This window comes from Cervus elaphus, chromosome 3, assembly GCF_910594005.1.
Source record: "Cervus elaphus chromosome 3, mCerEla1.1, whole genome shotgun sequence".
NCBI classification, from domain to species: domain Eukaryota; kingdom Metazoa; phylum Chordata; class Mammalia; order Artiodactyla; family Cervidae; genus Cervus; species Cervus elaphus.
Window position 1 is genome coordinate 31,808,744 of NC_057817.1, and position 16,152 is coordinate 31,824,895.

The following is a 16,152-nucleotide window of genomic DNA, read 5'->3' on the forward strand; positions in this document are numbered from 1 at the left end:
CTCGCGTAACAGGCCAAAATCTCACCTGACACTTGTGAAGGGAAAAGACAGGATTCAGTCATAAACATTTTATCATAGTGAGAGTGGAATAAACCAGATCAGTTGACTGCTAAAGATTGCCTTTGCACTATTAAGTCTCATATCCTATACTGAGATTCCTGGCAAGAGAATCCATTCTGTTACTGGAATATGATCAGGAGACAATGGTACCTGTTCTTTGAGGAGTCCTGACTAACTGGCGAGACTGAATTACACTTATGAAAAGTTTCAGATGCAACTCCACTTTACGCATGGTTGCCTCCTAGAAATAGAATATAATGCAAATCAACAGATCTGTGGAATGAATAAGATGGACAAAAATGACATGAACCACGTGTGTTCAATACTAACAGGCCTTAGATCCTGATAGTACAAAATGTCAGCATATGAAGTGATACATATTATCTACTTTTATACATTTGACAGGGCAAGATATCCTGAACTCAGCAAGCATTTTCTCCAGCAGCTGAGAGGAGCTAAAAGGCTGGAGGCCTCCAGCTCAGCCAAGTCTGACCTCAGACTGTGGCTGTCATCTGGGTCTAGAGTGCTTACTCAGAAGCACTTCTCCAAGACTTCTAGACGGGCCTGGATCCTGAGGCCTGCCAAGCTGAGGGACTTGATGACAAGTCTAAATGAACAAACGTATGCCTTCTCATTATTTTCTTTTAAAAATAGAAAATAAAGGTTAACCAATTCAGTCCCACTAACAACAACATGGTCATCTAGCTCTTCAGAGAGCAGAATCCTGGGATGGATCTCTGGATCACTTTCCTCACACCTCTTGGAGGAGCGTTTCAAACTCGTCCATCGTTCTGGAAGTTTCTTCACTTTTCCAGAGTCTAGCCTAAGCCAATACCAAGCTGTTCCCCGCCCCCCCGCCCCACCCTTTCCCCAATAGCCATTCATGCATGATAGGCTGCAAAGAGTACAGGACGGCAAGTTAAAAAAACTTGTTTCCTAGTCCCAGATCTGCCATGTACTTTATAACTTTGGGAAATGATTCCACTTCTCTGAAACTCGTAGACTAAATGATGGCCAATAACCTCTACAAGCGCTAACGTTTTGTGATTCTCGCTAAAACACGAATCTTGCCCGAGCTAGATTTAGCTCTGGTCTACATCTGTCAAGGTGGCCACCGGTTCCTGCTGTTCAAGGGCCACAGAGAGAAGCTGCCATGGAAACCAAAGTGTGAGCAGAAATCGCCGAGCGGAACCAGAAGGCGGCGGGTAAGGGGGCCGAGGGAACAGAGAAAAGCGAAGGACGATGGGCACACTAACAGTATTCTAACAAGGAGAAAGAGAAAAAGCCCAAACTGAAAGAGGAAATTATGACTACAGCCTTAGATGATTCCCCTGGCGTCTCAGGCCTCGCCACACTGCGCAGGCGTTCCGCTCAGTCCTCAACTCTGCTCTTTGACCTCTCGCCCAACCCCCACCTCCTCCGCAGCCTCGGAAGAGCTCTTCCGGTGTTGTGGAGGCGGTTCCGGTTCGCGGCGGTTCCCGGGTTTTGCGTTCCGCGCCCGGCCGGAAACCCCTTCGCATAGCAGCCGGTTCCGGTTCGGTGAGTGGCGGCGGGAAGCTGGGGGAGGGGTGAGGATGGAGGGAACCTTGACCGGGAGGCAGAGCGGGCCCGGGCCCGGCAGCCTGGGCTGGGCTGGACGGAAGCGGGGACAGCTCTGGGGAGTGCGCTTTTTCCTCTGCCCCGCCCCCTGGGACCACCTCCCCTCCCCCCTGCTGTCCGAGGCCGCGATCTGGCGGGTGGCCGTTAGTTAGCTTTCCCGAGGCCGTTCCTTGAGGCCTCTTTCTCCGGGGTCGAGGAGAGGCCGTCTCCCTACGGTCACGGCCGGCCCCATCTCAGCGCCCAGCCCTACTCGTGAGGAAAAGGCCGGTTGGGATTTCGGGGCTTTCCCGCCAGAGCAGGTCTTCTCTCAGGGGAAAGCTGTTTTCATCGGGAAGCTCAGCTTTTCTGTTATACGTGCTTCACCTCCCGCCTTCCTTTAGGCTTGAAAGATATTTCTCGACTACTTCTGCGTCTCATGTAAACATTTCTCCAACTCTTTTACTCTGTGGTATCTCCCAGAGATGTGATACCGCTAGTGCCACCACCAGAAAGAAACGTCTGGACCCTCCTGCCCAGGTTATGAAAATCCCCTTAACTGCCGCCGTTTGCTTACCTGGTAATTCCCTTGAACCGTCTCTTTCTTGGCGTCCCCTATAACGTGATCTCTCTGGATATATGCCCAGTTTCTCTTGAGCTTGGTGATTTCTGTTTATCGGTGCGTCTGCAGTATTTCCACTATCTTGTTGGCAATAACTCGCTGCTTTATCACTTTCTCGTCAGTTTTGTTAAAGTCATTTCACCTCACGTTTGTTTGCTTTTTATATTTGGGGTGGTGGTGATTCTTGTGAAATTTATATAATGCCTTTTAGAGGCCCCCAACTAACTGACTTAGGGTCCTTTCTCCAAGTGGATGATTTTGGATGATTTTCGATCGCATCATCTCCTAAATCTTTATAAAGATAATTTGTGTTAAGGACTCCTGTTGAGAGCTAGATTACACTGAATTTGGAATTACAGTTACAGTGAAACTTTAAGCATATCTTTAAGAATGATCCCTCAACCTGCTAGTTTAGAGATTGTCTTTTCTCCTTTAGTCCCATATTGGAAGTCTCATTTGTTGTGGAGAAGCCTCACTCACTCTTACTTAATTTGAATTAATTATCCCAGCTGCAAAGATGGTCTTCCTATCACCCGTCTAATGACAGATCTAGAGACAGCAAATGAATTAAAAAACAGGTTCTTCTACCTCAAGCTAAGGTGATGTAATTCTTGAGTACTGCTTTGGAAGTCTTCTCCTTTTCTGTACCTGACTCCTACACCTTCTACCAGTTGCACCAGCTTTATTATCTTGTTTTAAGTATCTGTTGATGAATCTGGTTTCCTCCCTCTGACAGTGAGATTCTCAGCAGCAGGACCAGTTCTTACTCATCCTTGTATCCCCAGTCCACTCTGAGTTACTGATGCACAGTAAATGTGTGTGTGTGTGAAAGAAAGCTAATCCTTTTTTTAAGGATTTTAAGGTGTTAGAGTCTAATTTGAGTGATGACTTTTAGAAATATGAAAGACAACCAAAAATTGCATAATGATATAGTGCAGACTGTTTCATATACATAATTTTCCAGAGTTTGTAACAGGATGATTCATTCACATGATCACTTCCACACCCTTGTCATATCAGAAATTTTTCTTACTACATCTTGGTCCTGCAAAAGCTAATTGTACAGTGCCTCTCCTCAGTATATACTTTCAAATAGCTTCATGGTAGCTCTGAATGTTCAGATTTATAATCACCTTTTTGCATATATGTCTTACTATACTCATTACGTTCTGTTATTGTCAGGACTTTGCCATCATTTTTTTTTTTTTTTTCAGATTTTTTGTTATCTTGTGCTCAGCCGTTTATCTGACTTCAGCTGAATACCTGTAATTATGTTTTTTTTTTTTTGTAAATTAAATGACTGATGTGAAGTAGAAAATGAAATGCTAGAATACTTTTAGGGGGAAATTTTTCTCATGCTTGAAAGAATTTGTTGGCATCAGAAGTTCCAGGTCCAACATTTCATGTTGAATCTTGGGGTAAAATATCCTTTCTCCCATTATATTTGCACAGTGGCAAAAAGAAAGTAGCATAAGCATACCAAAGAAGCTGAATGTGCCTGGGAAATCCCATGGACAGAGGAGACTGGTGAACTACAATCTGTAGGGTCGAGAGAGTCAGGACTTGGTGACCAAATAGCAGCTGCAGCAGCATAAAAAAGTGTGGATTCCCCAGATTTAGCTAGGGATTACTTTTATCTTGCCAAAGTGTATGAATCCTTGAATAAGGATATGTTGAAGGATGTGAAATATTGTGATGTTTGTTGAAAGAGCATCTGCTTACAGTGAGGATGCCTGTATTTTTGTCTTTCCTTTGTCCCATCTTTGTGATTTCAGGCAAGTCACCAAACCTCCCTGGACATAATCCCCAATGTTCTTTGACTTCTTGCTTGCTTCCCTTTCACCTCTGTCTCAACAGTGCAAAGGACATTAACACAGGATTGTTCTAATGGGCACCAGACTTTTAAATTGGCATTCCTCTTAATATAACAAAAAGGACTAGTGGTAACTCCTGGCCTGTGGGCCCTCAGAACTGGGGGCAACTGGGGGACAGGAAGAAAAGAGAGGCAGAGTGTCCTAGAGACCTTTGGAAGTGCTGAAATGATTGGACAGTAGAAAACGAGCAAATATTTTAAAACTAGCCCTGAAATAAATGTCCCCTCACCTCTCCCCACCCAAGCCAAACAGGTGTGTTTTGAAACTTTATAAATATGATAAATATTGAAAATACAGCTTTCTGTTTTTTGGTGGTTTTTTTTTTTTTTTTTCCGAAAAAGTCTAGTGGTGACAGTTATGGAATGGCTTGAAAGAGTGAAATGTGAAAAAGTCACTGCTAGTTTGTTGGTTGATAGGAATTTTTTCCCTTAATAGGGGACCCAGAGAATTTGGCTTTATTGAAAAAGAAAAAAGGGAAAAGAATAATCTGGAGAATTACCAGATAGAAACGTTATAGTAAGTTGAGCATTTGGAAATATATTTGAAGCCTTAATCTAAGGCTTAAATTCTTTGGGAAACTCCCCTGGCAAGTAATCAGATGATTACTCTGCTTAGTCTGTACCTATGCCAAGAAAAGCTCAAGCAGCCTTCCTTAATGTGTGCACTTCAGTGTTGGGATCATAAAGGGTTCCTGTTATCATCATTCAGTCTCCTTAGATTGAAGCTGTGTTAGTGCTATGTGGTTGGTGAAGTGCTCAGTCTTTTAAAAAAATATGTGATAAGATTATGAATAAATAAGTGTACCACCCCTAGTCAACTCCTTGTAAATCTGCCAAGAAGCCTTGGTACAGGGATGTGTTTATTAACCTAGTTCCACCAGCTAGGCTTTTAACTTCTGTCTCTGGGCAAATTAGACATATCGAGGAGAAAATTTCATATAGGCAAAGGGGCTTTGATTTGTAACCATTAATGATGGGGGTGGGGGAGTATTTAGTACAACTGTGATGAGTTCCTTGATTGTCCTCAGAATTTTCTATTGCTTTTTGTTTGGCCTGTAAGCCATGGGGAAGAGAAATCTTAATAGGACTACTATAAGATCTGTTACTTGTTTATAACATGGTTTAGCATGAGGTGATAGAGCAGTGGATTGGGAAGAACTTTTAGGTTGTAATTTCAGTGCTGTCACTTACTGTATGATCCTATGCAAATTAACCTCCAGAGTGTTGGCTCTCCTGACCTGCTTTGTGCTGTAGTATTCTGTGGATAGTTCATAATCACTCTTTAGTATAGCACAGGTTGCAGAAATGTTTGGAACTACCTTAGGCTAATTTTAGTTTCCATTCTCTTCCCATCAACTTGCCTTACCATCTTATTTTTTTCTTCACCAGAAATAGAAGCACCACTTCTGAGTGGCTTCATGTCCTATAATTATATGAAAGAGATGTTTCAGAATGTAATATTTCTGTTTTCTGTCTTCTTTTATAGGACTTTGTATCTTTGCTGAAGTCAGTGATGTGAAAACACCTGACATGGGTAAGACTGATTATGAAGTAGTGTTCAGTTCTTTTACTCTAATCAGTTAAGTTGGAATGAAAGAATATTTGCATCTGTGCTTAATGATATTTTCAATATTTGGATTTTTGTGTTAATAATTTTAAAGGAGATCTCATCCTAATTATATAATAACTATATCAATTTTCTTTGGATTGGGCTATTCTTTATAGCAACATTTTAAAGCATTTTCTCATTCATTGTATTAAAAAGCCAAATACATAGTACCAAGTATTACTATGTGCAAGGCCTTTTAAGTACTTAAAATACTTAATAGTATCTAGTAGTTGGGCTTCACTGGTGATTCTGTGGTAAAGAAATCCACCTGCCAATGCAGGAGACAAGGGTTAGATCCCTGGATCAGGAAGATCCCCTGGAGAAGGAAATGGCAATCCACTCTAGTATTCCTGCCTGGGAAATCCCATGGATAAAGGAGCCTGGTGGGCTACAGTCCTTAGGGTCACAGAGTCAGAAACGACTTAGCCACTAAAGAGCAGTAGCATCTAGTAGGTACTGTTGTTATCTGAGACACAGAGATTAAGAAACTTGCCTAGGATCACACAACTATAATTGGCGAAGCCAGGATTTAAGCTCAGGCAGACTGGTTCTTTAGTACTGTGTTATACTGAGTATTATGGGCTTCCCTGATAGCTCAGTTGTAAAGAATCCACCTGCAGTGCGAGAGACCCTGGTTCAATTCCTGGGTTGGGAAGATCTGCTGGAGAAGGGTTAGGCTACCCACTCTAGTATTCTTGGGCTTCCTTTGTGGCTCAACTGGTAAAGAATCTGCCTGCATTGCAGGAGACCTGGGTTTGATCCTTGGGTTGGGAAGACCCCCTGGAGAAGGGAAAGGCTACCCACTCTAGTACTCTGGCCTAAAGAATTCCATGGACTATATATAGTCCATGGGGTCGCAAAGAGTTGGACACAACTGAGTGACTTTCACTTCATTTCATACTGCTTATTATATGATAAATAATTTGATGAAGGTAAAATTTTAATTTCGTTTAGCTAGTAACATTGAGAATTAATTGTGATTGGAACATTTTCCTTTGTTCATAGTAGTTTATGTCTGCAATGGGAGCAATATAAATAAGGTCAAGACTAGTAGTCAGTTTAGGAATAGGGTGAAAAACCTATACAGTTAGATCTTACAACATCGCATATGTTTCTTTGAAGTCCACTTTAGTCTTCTCTCTACTGTCTTCTCCTTTTGCTCAGTCTCTCTTCTTTCTCCTGGTCATTTGTTTCCCTTTTCTCTCATTGCTGATAGCAGTGTGAATCAATGAATTCCATTCCTCTCATTTGTTTCTGTTCTAGCCCTTTTATAGTAATAAAGCCCTCAAAAATGGTTATAAAAGTAAGGTTCTGCCATAGTATTGCAGTAATTGAGTTGATGTCTATTAAGAGCTATACGAATAAATTATGCTTTTGGCAGAAAAAAATTTCACATGGATTAAATTTCACAGCACCTTTTTGAGTTGAAATACGAAATAAACTGGGTTAAGAGTATTTGTTTTGAATGGTAAAATTTTTCCCTATTTTTTTAATATTTAAAATTTTTTCTACAGTTAAGATAATTAAAATTTTCTTTGGGGAAGATTTCATTATTTTTAAAACTTTGAATTAAGCTCTTTTTATTCTTGTACAAGTCTTGAACTGTTTAGTAGATGTTCTCAATTCCAAATTAACCAATTTCTCAACATGGGCCTCTTTTTTTTTTTTTTGACAGGGACATTTTGAGATTTCTTGCCAATAGTTGTGAAGGAGAGGTTTTATTTGACTGTAGAGGTGTTTGGGAGAATTCATTTTTATTAGGTGAAAAGATTGGTTCATGGAAAAATAAATACTGAAGCATTACGTGACTTGAACTAATCTGGACTCTCCCCAGATGATATTGCTGATAGGATGAGGATGGATGCTGGAGAAGTAACTTTAGTGAACCACAACTCCATATTCAAAACCCATCTCCTGTCACAAACAGGTTTTTCAGAGGACCACCTTTCACTTTCTGACCATCAGGTTAGTAATAATTTTCTTTCCTTAATTAATGAATTATTTAGGCTTAAGTTTTCATCTGATAGAGTTTAAATGCCACACTTGAAAACACAGGCAAATATGTAAACTTTTTAGAGTCGGTTATACTAGTGCTTCTAGCTCAGCTGGTAAAAAGTCTGCCTGCAATGCAGATCCTGGTTTGATTCCTGGGTTGGGAAGATCTGCTGGAGAAGGGAATGGCTACCCACTCCAGTATTCTTGGGCTTCCCTGGTGGCTCAGCTGGTAAAGAATCCACCTGCAATGTGGGAGACCTGGGTTGGATCCCTGGGTTGGGAAGATCCCCTGGAGAAGGGAAAGGCTACCCACTCCAGTATTCTGGTCTGGAGAATTCCATAGACTGTGTGTTCCATGAGGTCACAAAAAGTTGGACATGACTGAGCAACTTTCTCATACTAGTATTTGGAATTTTGTTCGATACGTTAAAGTTAAGGTAAGAACCAAGCTATGTATGAATTCTTGGAGAATGGTACCTTTTAGAAAACTCTTATTCCTCAATATTTTATTTACCATTACACAGATCAGTGATCTTTTAAACTGATGTCTTAAAATCACTGAGCGATAAATGGGAGGAAATTGAAAATATACAACAGCTCTGAGATTTCTCTGTTGTATAAAGCTTAGTTTCTCAGGGATCAGGAGCATCAGCATCGTCTGAGAGCTTATGAGAAATACAGAATCTCAAGCTTTACCCCATACCTACTGAATCAGAATCTATAGTTTAAAAAGTCTCCAGGTGATCTATATACACATTAAGATTTGAGGATCACTGTTAATAAAGCAGTCTTTCTCAGTAGGAAGCCATTACTAGTTTGGATAAGACTGTTCTTTGCTGTGTTCAGAATGTTTAGCATCCCAAACCTCTGGGCACTTAATACCTGTAGCATCTGACCCCAGTAATCATTTTGATAACTGAATATATATCTCCACATTTACAGACTTGTGCTGGGGAACAGGAGCACCCCTGATTAAGAACTGTCCTGTTATCAAAAGGATCAAAACCAGGTTGATTTTGTCAGGTGCTTTGTTGTGTGATACACTGGCTTTAAGGAGAGGATATACTAGATACATAGTACCTTGTAATGAGCACTCTTTGAACTAAGTTGTTAACAAATATTTTCACATTTTTTCCCCTTGAAGCCTTAGTCACTTCATCAGATTGTCTATGTGTCTTCCTTTCTTACTAGTATGCAGTTTATTATATATATATATGTATATTTAATTATATTGTTCTGAAATGTGTCATAATCTTGTCTATTTGTATATGTTTCCTAGTGTCAATCTTTATTGCATTTTATTGTTAAAAAATATGGCTAAAAAATCTTTTTGTTTTGTTTAGATTTTACCTTCCAGGCAAGGAAATTTGGACCGGTCTTATACTTGTTCTACAAGAAGTGCAGCTTATAGTCCAAACTATTATTCAGGTATGACACATTACTTGGAGTCAAGGCATTCTTACCTTTCAGTCTTCTTAGTAAATTGTTTGTGTTTACTGTCTCTAAAAGTGAAAACATTGTCAAAAGCAAAATGGTGTTTTCTCCATAAAACATCATTTTAGTAAGCTCTCTATTTGTGGTTGCTATAATACTTCACTAATCTAGTCTCAACCAAACATTTTTTAAGGGGAAATTGTTTTTTTGGAATCAGTTCTCCTACTTGCCTATTATGCCATTGTGAAAAGCAGTACAACTCTGATTTTGGATTTTTTTTTTTTAAGATATGTGTATGTAATGTGAAGGATACTTGTTTTGTACTGATTTAAAGCACAGAGCTAGCCTATTTGTATTTGGCTTAAAACCATAAATTCTGAAAACTTATTTCTACCCAAGCTTGTCCCTCCTTTAGGGCAGGAAATGTTCACTACATGTTTCTGTCTAGCACCTGCCACAGCCATGCTTGCATTTTCAAGGGCTTGCCTTTTCAACTTGTGATCCATAACAGAAATCAGCATTCTCTAGGCTATTCCTGGCCCCTGGCCTGCCTGCCTTTTCATCTGCCCCCTTCTTAAGGTTTGGATTTCCAATGATCTGGCTCTGTCTTAGGAAACTTAAGAGTTTTTTTATTGGTTAGCCTCCTGACAGCATGACCCAGGAAGATTGTAGTGGTCTTCCAAAGTTTTTCACTCCTCATGCTTTCATCTCCTCACCTGACCACAAGTATGGGAATATTAGCCATACCATTGAACTTGTTTCAGTGGGATTTTTATAAGGATAAATTGAGATAATAAATATGAAATGCAAATAATAATTATTGTTATTTGGCTTCCTCAGGATTCTTTGTCAGCAAGATGAGATCTCCTCCCCTAAAAAGACGTTAGTATGATGCTCTTTGAGATTTATATTATATTTAAATATCATTTAGTGGGTGGTACTTTACCTTGGGCACTGGATTTCCTCTCCCAGGGTGGGAAGTGGTCTCCACATAGTATGTGCTTAATTGTCTAGAAAAATCAGTTAATTTTTTCAGAAAGTAACTCTGCCATCGTTGTTGTTGAAGAGTTCTTTCTGATGAGCAGAGAGCCTGAAATCTGGCTTCATAGGTCATTAATATTAATATTATAAATAGGACAGTTGAGTGGATAATGAAATCAGATCATTAATATTTTCATTTGAACTCAAGCTATATATGCTTGCAATTTTGTTTCCTGGTTTACCATTGGACAGAATATTTGGTTTCAGTTTAAAGTAATTACCTTTAATATTAATTACATTTAATAAACAACATTATATAGAAAATTATACTCAAATTATATTCAATATCTCCTGGCTAACTCAATTCTTACTTAATTCTGTGGTCATTTCTGTTTTTTTGTCAGTATATATCCAGGTACACGTTGTATGATTCAAAACATACGATCTTTTGTTAACCCAGTTTTTTAAAAAATTTTCTGCTTACCTGTTACTCTTCATATTTACCTTTTTCTGTTGATTTCTAATAACCCATGGAATTTATATACACATTCACAGTCCTTTACGTCCAATCCCAAAATTCAAAAGCCTCTGAAAACCAAAAATTTTTATCGTGATTTGTTTGACATCAAGACTGAGCTGTATTCTTTTCTTAGCAAAAAACTACATGAATTGATATTTAACTATTTATGTTTTGCTTTTTAAAAAATCTCTGTAAATATGAATATTTACATATTTCACTATAGATATATCGATGTGTTTGATAACAAGGTGCTGCTTCAGGTTATACTTAGAAGCACTACGTAGTATATGCCAGATTATCTTTGTAAAATTTCAAAAATTTTTTTAGATGTAGAAATACAACTGAATCCAAGGGGCTGTGATTTAGGATAATGGGCATGTGTCTTCATTTCCTTCATTTTCTTTCTGGTTTAGGTCCCCTTCATCTTCATTGTTTTTAGCTATTATAAATACATAACTTAAAAACATTTGTTTTTAGCTTTTTTCTTTTAAATTTCAGTAGACCCTTGATATTCACAAAGGATATTTCTGAGATCATCTCAGGTCCCTATATTCTTGACTGTGCTGGCTTTCTACTCAATTACATGATTCTTGAGGGTTATTTTTCTATGTTTGTCCTTACACCACAAGTTGATCCCTGTATCAAAATCTTATGTCAGAGTTTTTGTCTCTCACTTGAAAGGCCATTTTTTTTTTTTAGGAAAAGAAAAAAATTTGTAACAGTTACTTTAAATGTGATGATGACTGGAGAATATTAACAATGAGTAATAAAACCATATTGAATGGGGATGCTGAGCCATTAGATTCATTCTCCAAATTAAAACCTGAAGCAGAGGATTCAGATTTATGCCTCTGCCAAATTTAATCTAATCTGTGACCAAACAAATTTATGGCGTTGCATAGACCGCTAAGGTTGCTGTCTGACAATTAGAAATTTAAATCTGTGAATGCCAAAGATCTGTATACTTTTTTTCTTATACTGAAGACTGTAGTTCAAATCTTTTTACCGTGTACTTTTTTTTTTTTACTTTGTTGCCTTGCTACACCCATTCTTGTTTATTGCCAGTCCTGCAGAATATTGTTTCTGCTATATCCTTTTCTTTTCTGAAAATTTCCACATTAATTTCTGTGGTCATTCACCTTGATTTGATTGGGCTAAACATGGGTCCTCAGTTTACTTGCCTTAGTCTCCTCATTATGACTGTATTGGTTTTTCTCTCTTCTCTTACCTTATCATCTACTTCTCCACTAAAGTGAAAACAAACAGGAAAACCTCAAACTAGGATCTAGAGTCTACAGCTTCCCATTTACACTTTACTGAATCTGCCTCTCTGTATCAAGCTTTTAAAATATTTCCAAGATCAGACCATTTAAAATGCTGATTTTTTTTTTTAAAAAGCTGATTTTAAAAGAAAAATTTAGAAAGCAGAGAAAATGCATCATTTTCACTTTAATAACTTATTGTTGACCAGACTTAAAGACATTTTGATTTTACTAAGAGTACAATTGGAAAACAAAACATTCTCAACCTTAAATAAAAGTAGCTTAAGATGAAAAGAAATGATTTCGCTCATGCTTAGAATCATCATCAATGTCTTATCTTTGTAAAATATGTTAAATTAGGTTGCCAAACTGATATTTAGTAGGTAAGGTGAATTGAAGCATCCTGTATTCATAAAAACTAAATAAACCTGAAACTTAACAGGAGCAACTGATGGTTACTTTCATAGTAAATGATTGCCTGACACACTTTTTTTTTAATATGAAGTTTCACTGTGTCCATAAAAATATTGCCTGTCTCTATAGAAAATGTGTATAGAAAAGTAGAAAAATACCTGTAATTCCATCACCAAATTAAAATTTTGGTGTATTCCCCTATAGTGCTGTGTGTGTACACACACACATAGGTAATCTTATTTGCAATCTGACTTCTTAATGATGACAGAATACTAAAAGAGTGCAGCCTCCTGTTGGTGGTCTCTCTGTAGCTTTGCTTGATCACATCAGCAATAGAGCACTGTTCAGTAATTTCACTGAGTGATTCTGGTGAAATAGATTACTTGATCCTGTGCTTTTTCCTTTAATTTTAAAGCCAAAAAACCTGTGGCATCTGTTAGATGCCATCGAAGAGGCTACTCTGGTTTATCCTTGGTCTCAAATTTGCATTTTTTGGTAGACTTATTCCTCAAGTAGACATCTCAAGTTAGATCATTCCCTAATCAAATTTTAGCAAAAAGTATGAGAAACAGATTTCTATCATTATTACTTTGCTTAAAGATAATGATTTTCTGGTCCTTTAATGAAACTCATTTTCATTTCATTATTTCATTTCATTTTATTAGCCTCATGTCTCTATTTTTACAGTAATAGTAACAGATGTCAAGTCAAGCATATGTTGGCTGCAGAGGGAAAAAGTTGTAATTCATTATGAAAATAAATTTAATTATTAGATTAGGTCATACACTGGTACAGTAATGGTGGTACTTAATACCACCCTTGACTGTTTCTTTTATTTCTCTTATTTACCCTAAATTTCTGATAATCCTGATCAGCTTCAAAAAAATCCACAATACAAAACTAGTATTTTTGTCAGTTGCCTTACTTTTTAGATAAAAGTATTAAAAGCTACATTAAGTAATTTAAACAGCAGATACATAATATTGTGCAAAATTCTATAGTAATATGCTTTGAAAGAGGATCTTCAAGTGATGTGGGCATTAGACAAAAATTCTGGAAGTAGAGAATTACATTTTCATCTTTCCACTGGTGCACCTCAGTCACATAGGCTAACATCTGAACTTATTTTGAAGGTGCTGTTTTAAATTGTCCCATCCTGCTGATAGACTGAAAGTTTTTTATCACCCCAGTTTGTAAGCCACAAGTCATAAAATTGAAATAATAGGTAATCCTCACTTAGTCTGACTGCAGTAACAAGTATCTGAGTTTTGATATGTTTGATCATAACATTCAGTGATTGAAGTTATCATACCAGAACCAAATGCATATGATGAGTCATTCCTGCCATAAGCCGGCCAGAATAAGCAGCAATTAGGTTATCTCTGCTCTTAGAGCCCCTGAGTCGTGAACATGGTAATTAAAAACAGAGTGACACCAGCTGCTTATTAAACAATAACTGTTGTTCATTTGAATTACAATTCTCCTTGGCCCTCCACCTGCTTTCTTACTGGTCTGGCCTACCTTCTTTCAGGCCCAGGCCTGGGAGTGCTTGCAAGATATAGTTGGGGTAAAATGTTGACTTTTGGTGGACACCACGGAGTCACATTGATGCAGATAAGGCACATGGCTGTGGCAGGATTCAGCTCCTTCATCAATTTTCAGGTTAGTATGGCTGAATCACTTATAGTTTGTAGAAGTTCCCTTGCTGCAGACTTTGCTGGCAGTTGAGACTGGTATCTTTCTTCCATGAGAGACATGGTGATATGCCACATTACTTTGGAATACAATGTTGGACATGGTTGCAGTCATATGGAGAACCACTGTAGGTATTTGTTTAATTTATTCAAACTTTTATTCTTCTAGACAACACTTCCTCAGACAGTTTTATTGGCTCAGGAGACCTAAGAACCTTTGGCCAGAGTGCAAATGGCCAGTGGAGAAATTCCACTCCGGTATCAGGTTCAACTTTACAAAAATCAAGAAACAGCCGAAGTCTTTACCTCGAAACCCGAAAGACCTCAAGGTAAGTATTCTGGCTGCTTAGTTCACAAGCACTTTCTCCATTATAAGGGAAAATGGCCATAGGATAGTTGTTACTTTGGCACTTTTAAGAAGTAACACCATTTTTGAACTTTAAACGATAGTGCATACGTGTGCATGCTAGGTCACTTCAGTCATGTCTGACTCTTTGTGAACCTATGAACTGTAGCCCACCAGGCTTCTCTGTCCTTGGGATTCTCCAGGCAAGAATTCTGGACTAGGTTGCCATGCCGTCCTTCAGAGGATCTTTCCAACCCAGGGGTTGAACCTGAATCACTTACATCTTCTGCATGGCAAGCAGGTTCTTTACTACTAGTACAAAGATGTGGACAAATTCATTTTGTACTTTCAACTTTTAATTTATTTGGTGCTGAATTTTGATGACAGCCAAAGTGAAAATGGATCAATTTCTGCAACTTTAATAGCAAAGAAACCACATTTTACAGACTTCTGACATGAGCAGAGACCTGACTTCAACCAAAGCAGCCTTTTACTTTGGTCCACTATTTCTATTAAATAATAGATGCATAAAGAACTTCATCATAGTTAGCCTAACTTATAAGCCCTGCTTATTCCCTCACCAAATTTATACTGATTATTAAAGGCAGATGAAGTTTGGCTTAGAAACTTTCAATACTTTATGAAACCTCAAATACTTTATGTTGGTAAATTTTTTTATATGGTATTTATCATTTCTTAAATATTACTCTGGTGATAGATTTTAGACATGTAGGGTCATTTAGTTTCTTGCTTAGTCAAAGCTAAGCTTTCTGGTGTTGATTGAAACCAACCAGGTAGTTTTTATTTTATGATTATTAGCACATGACCTCTGGAAACATGTGTGAGTACCCCTAGGAATTGTCTTCCCTACTTCTTAATATTTAAAAAAATTATAAAATAATTCATTAATATAAAAATAATTCATTAATACAGTTGCATTATAAAAATTAAAACATTGCCAATAAAGCCAAAAATTCCTTAACCCCTATTCACAGTCTTCCTTCCTTCCTCTTCATGTGTTTCCTTCCAAATCTTTTCCTGTGTTCATTTCTCTTTCACTCTGTCCTACTTAGATATAGATGATACATATGCTATGTAATACTATAGAATGTATAATGTATTGACTTCATTAAAGATATTCTGTATGCATCTTTTGGCAAGTTGCTTTTTTTACCCAAGAATGCCATACTGCTATTTTTTAAAATAATGTTATTATAGAAACAGGGCACATGCTTTGTACAAAATTGGAAAATACAGATAAGCACAAAATAAGCAATAAAAACATCATATTCCCACCAATCAGTGATCACCTTGGTAATGTCTTACATTAATATATATATCCTTCCAGATATTTTCCTCGGTTTACACTCATTTTTTTCCAAAAATGAGTTCATACTGTGCATGCTCCTCTGTAATCTTTTTCAGTCAATCATCTTCTCCTTTTTCATTCAGTAAATTTTATCTTGTACACTGAATAAATTACATTTAAATTTTCCTAGTTGACCCAAAATTATCCTTTACAGCTAGTTTGTCCAAACCAGTGTACAGTCTAGAATTCTATCAGTAGTTATCCCCCTTCAGTTTCTTACAGGCTTGAATAGCACTCACTTTTCTTTATAGTTCCACCATGTGTTATAATTATTTTTTAAGTAGATAAATTAAGATTTTTGTTGGAGTTTCAATATCAAATTCTCAAAAATTAATAGAGTGAATATACTGAGAAGTAGAAGGATATAGCAGACCTGAAAAGTGCTATGAACCAATTCA

The 16,152-nt window shown here is 37.7% G+C and overlaps 2 protein-coding genes across 5 annotated transcripts in view; one reads left to right on the top strand and one right to left on the bottom strand.

Moving 5' to 3' along the window:
* PFKM (phosphofructokinase, muscle) overlaps positions 1-307 on the bottom strand; it is a 43,500-nt gene extending 43,193 nt beyond the window's left edge. Inside the window, exon 1 of the mRNA XM_043885714.1 lies at positions 211-307. Coding sequence (XP_043741649.1) covers positions 211-292 — 82 coding nt within the window. The 5' untranslated portion in view covers positions 293-307. The remainder of the gene's footprint in view (positions 1-210) is intronic.
* Positions 308-1,159: 852 nt separating this feature from the next.
* SENP1 (SUMO specific peptidase 1) overlaps positions 1,160-16,152 on the top strand; it is a 50,351-nt gene continuing 35,358 nt past the window's right edge. The window contains exons 1-5 of one of the 4 annotated variants that reach the window (XM_043885822.1): positions 1,160-1,265; positions 5,617-5,664; positions 7,574-7,704; positions 9,078-9,162; positions 14,209-14,368. In XM_043885822.1, coding sequence (XP_043741757.1) covers positions 5,661-5,664; positions 7,574-7,704; positions 9,078-9,162; positions 14,209-14,368 — 380 coding nt within the window. In that variant the 5' untranslated portion in view covers positions 1,160-1,265; positions 5,617-5,660. The other 3 variants (XM_043885795.1, XM_043885806.1, XM_043885813.1) reach the window with 3 other exon arrangements.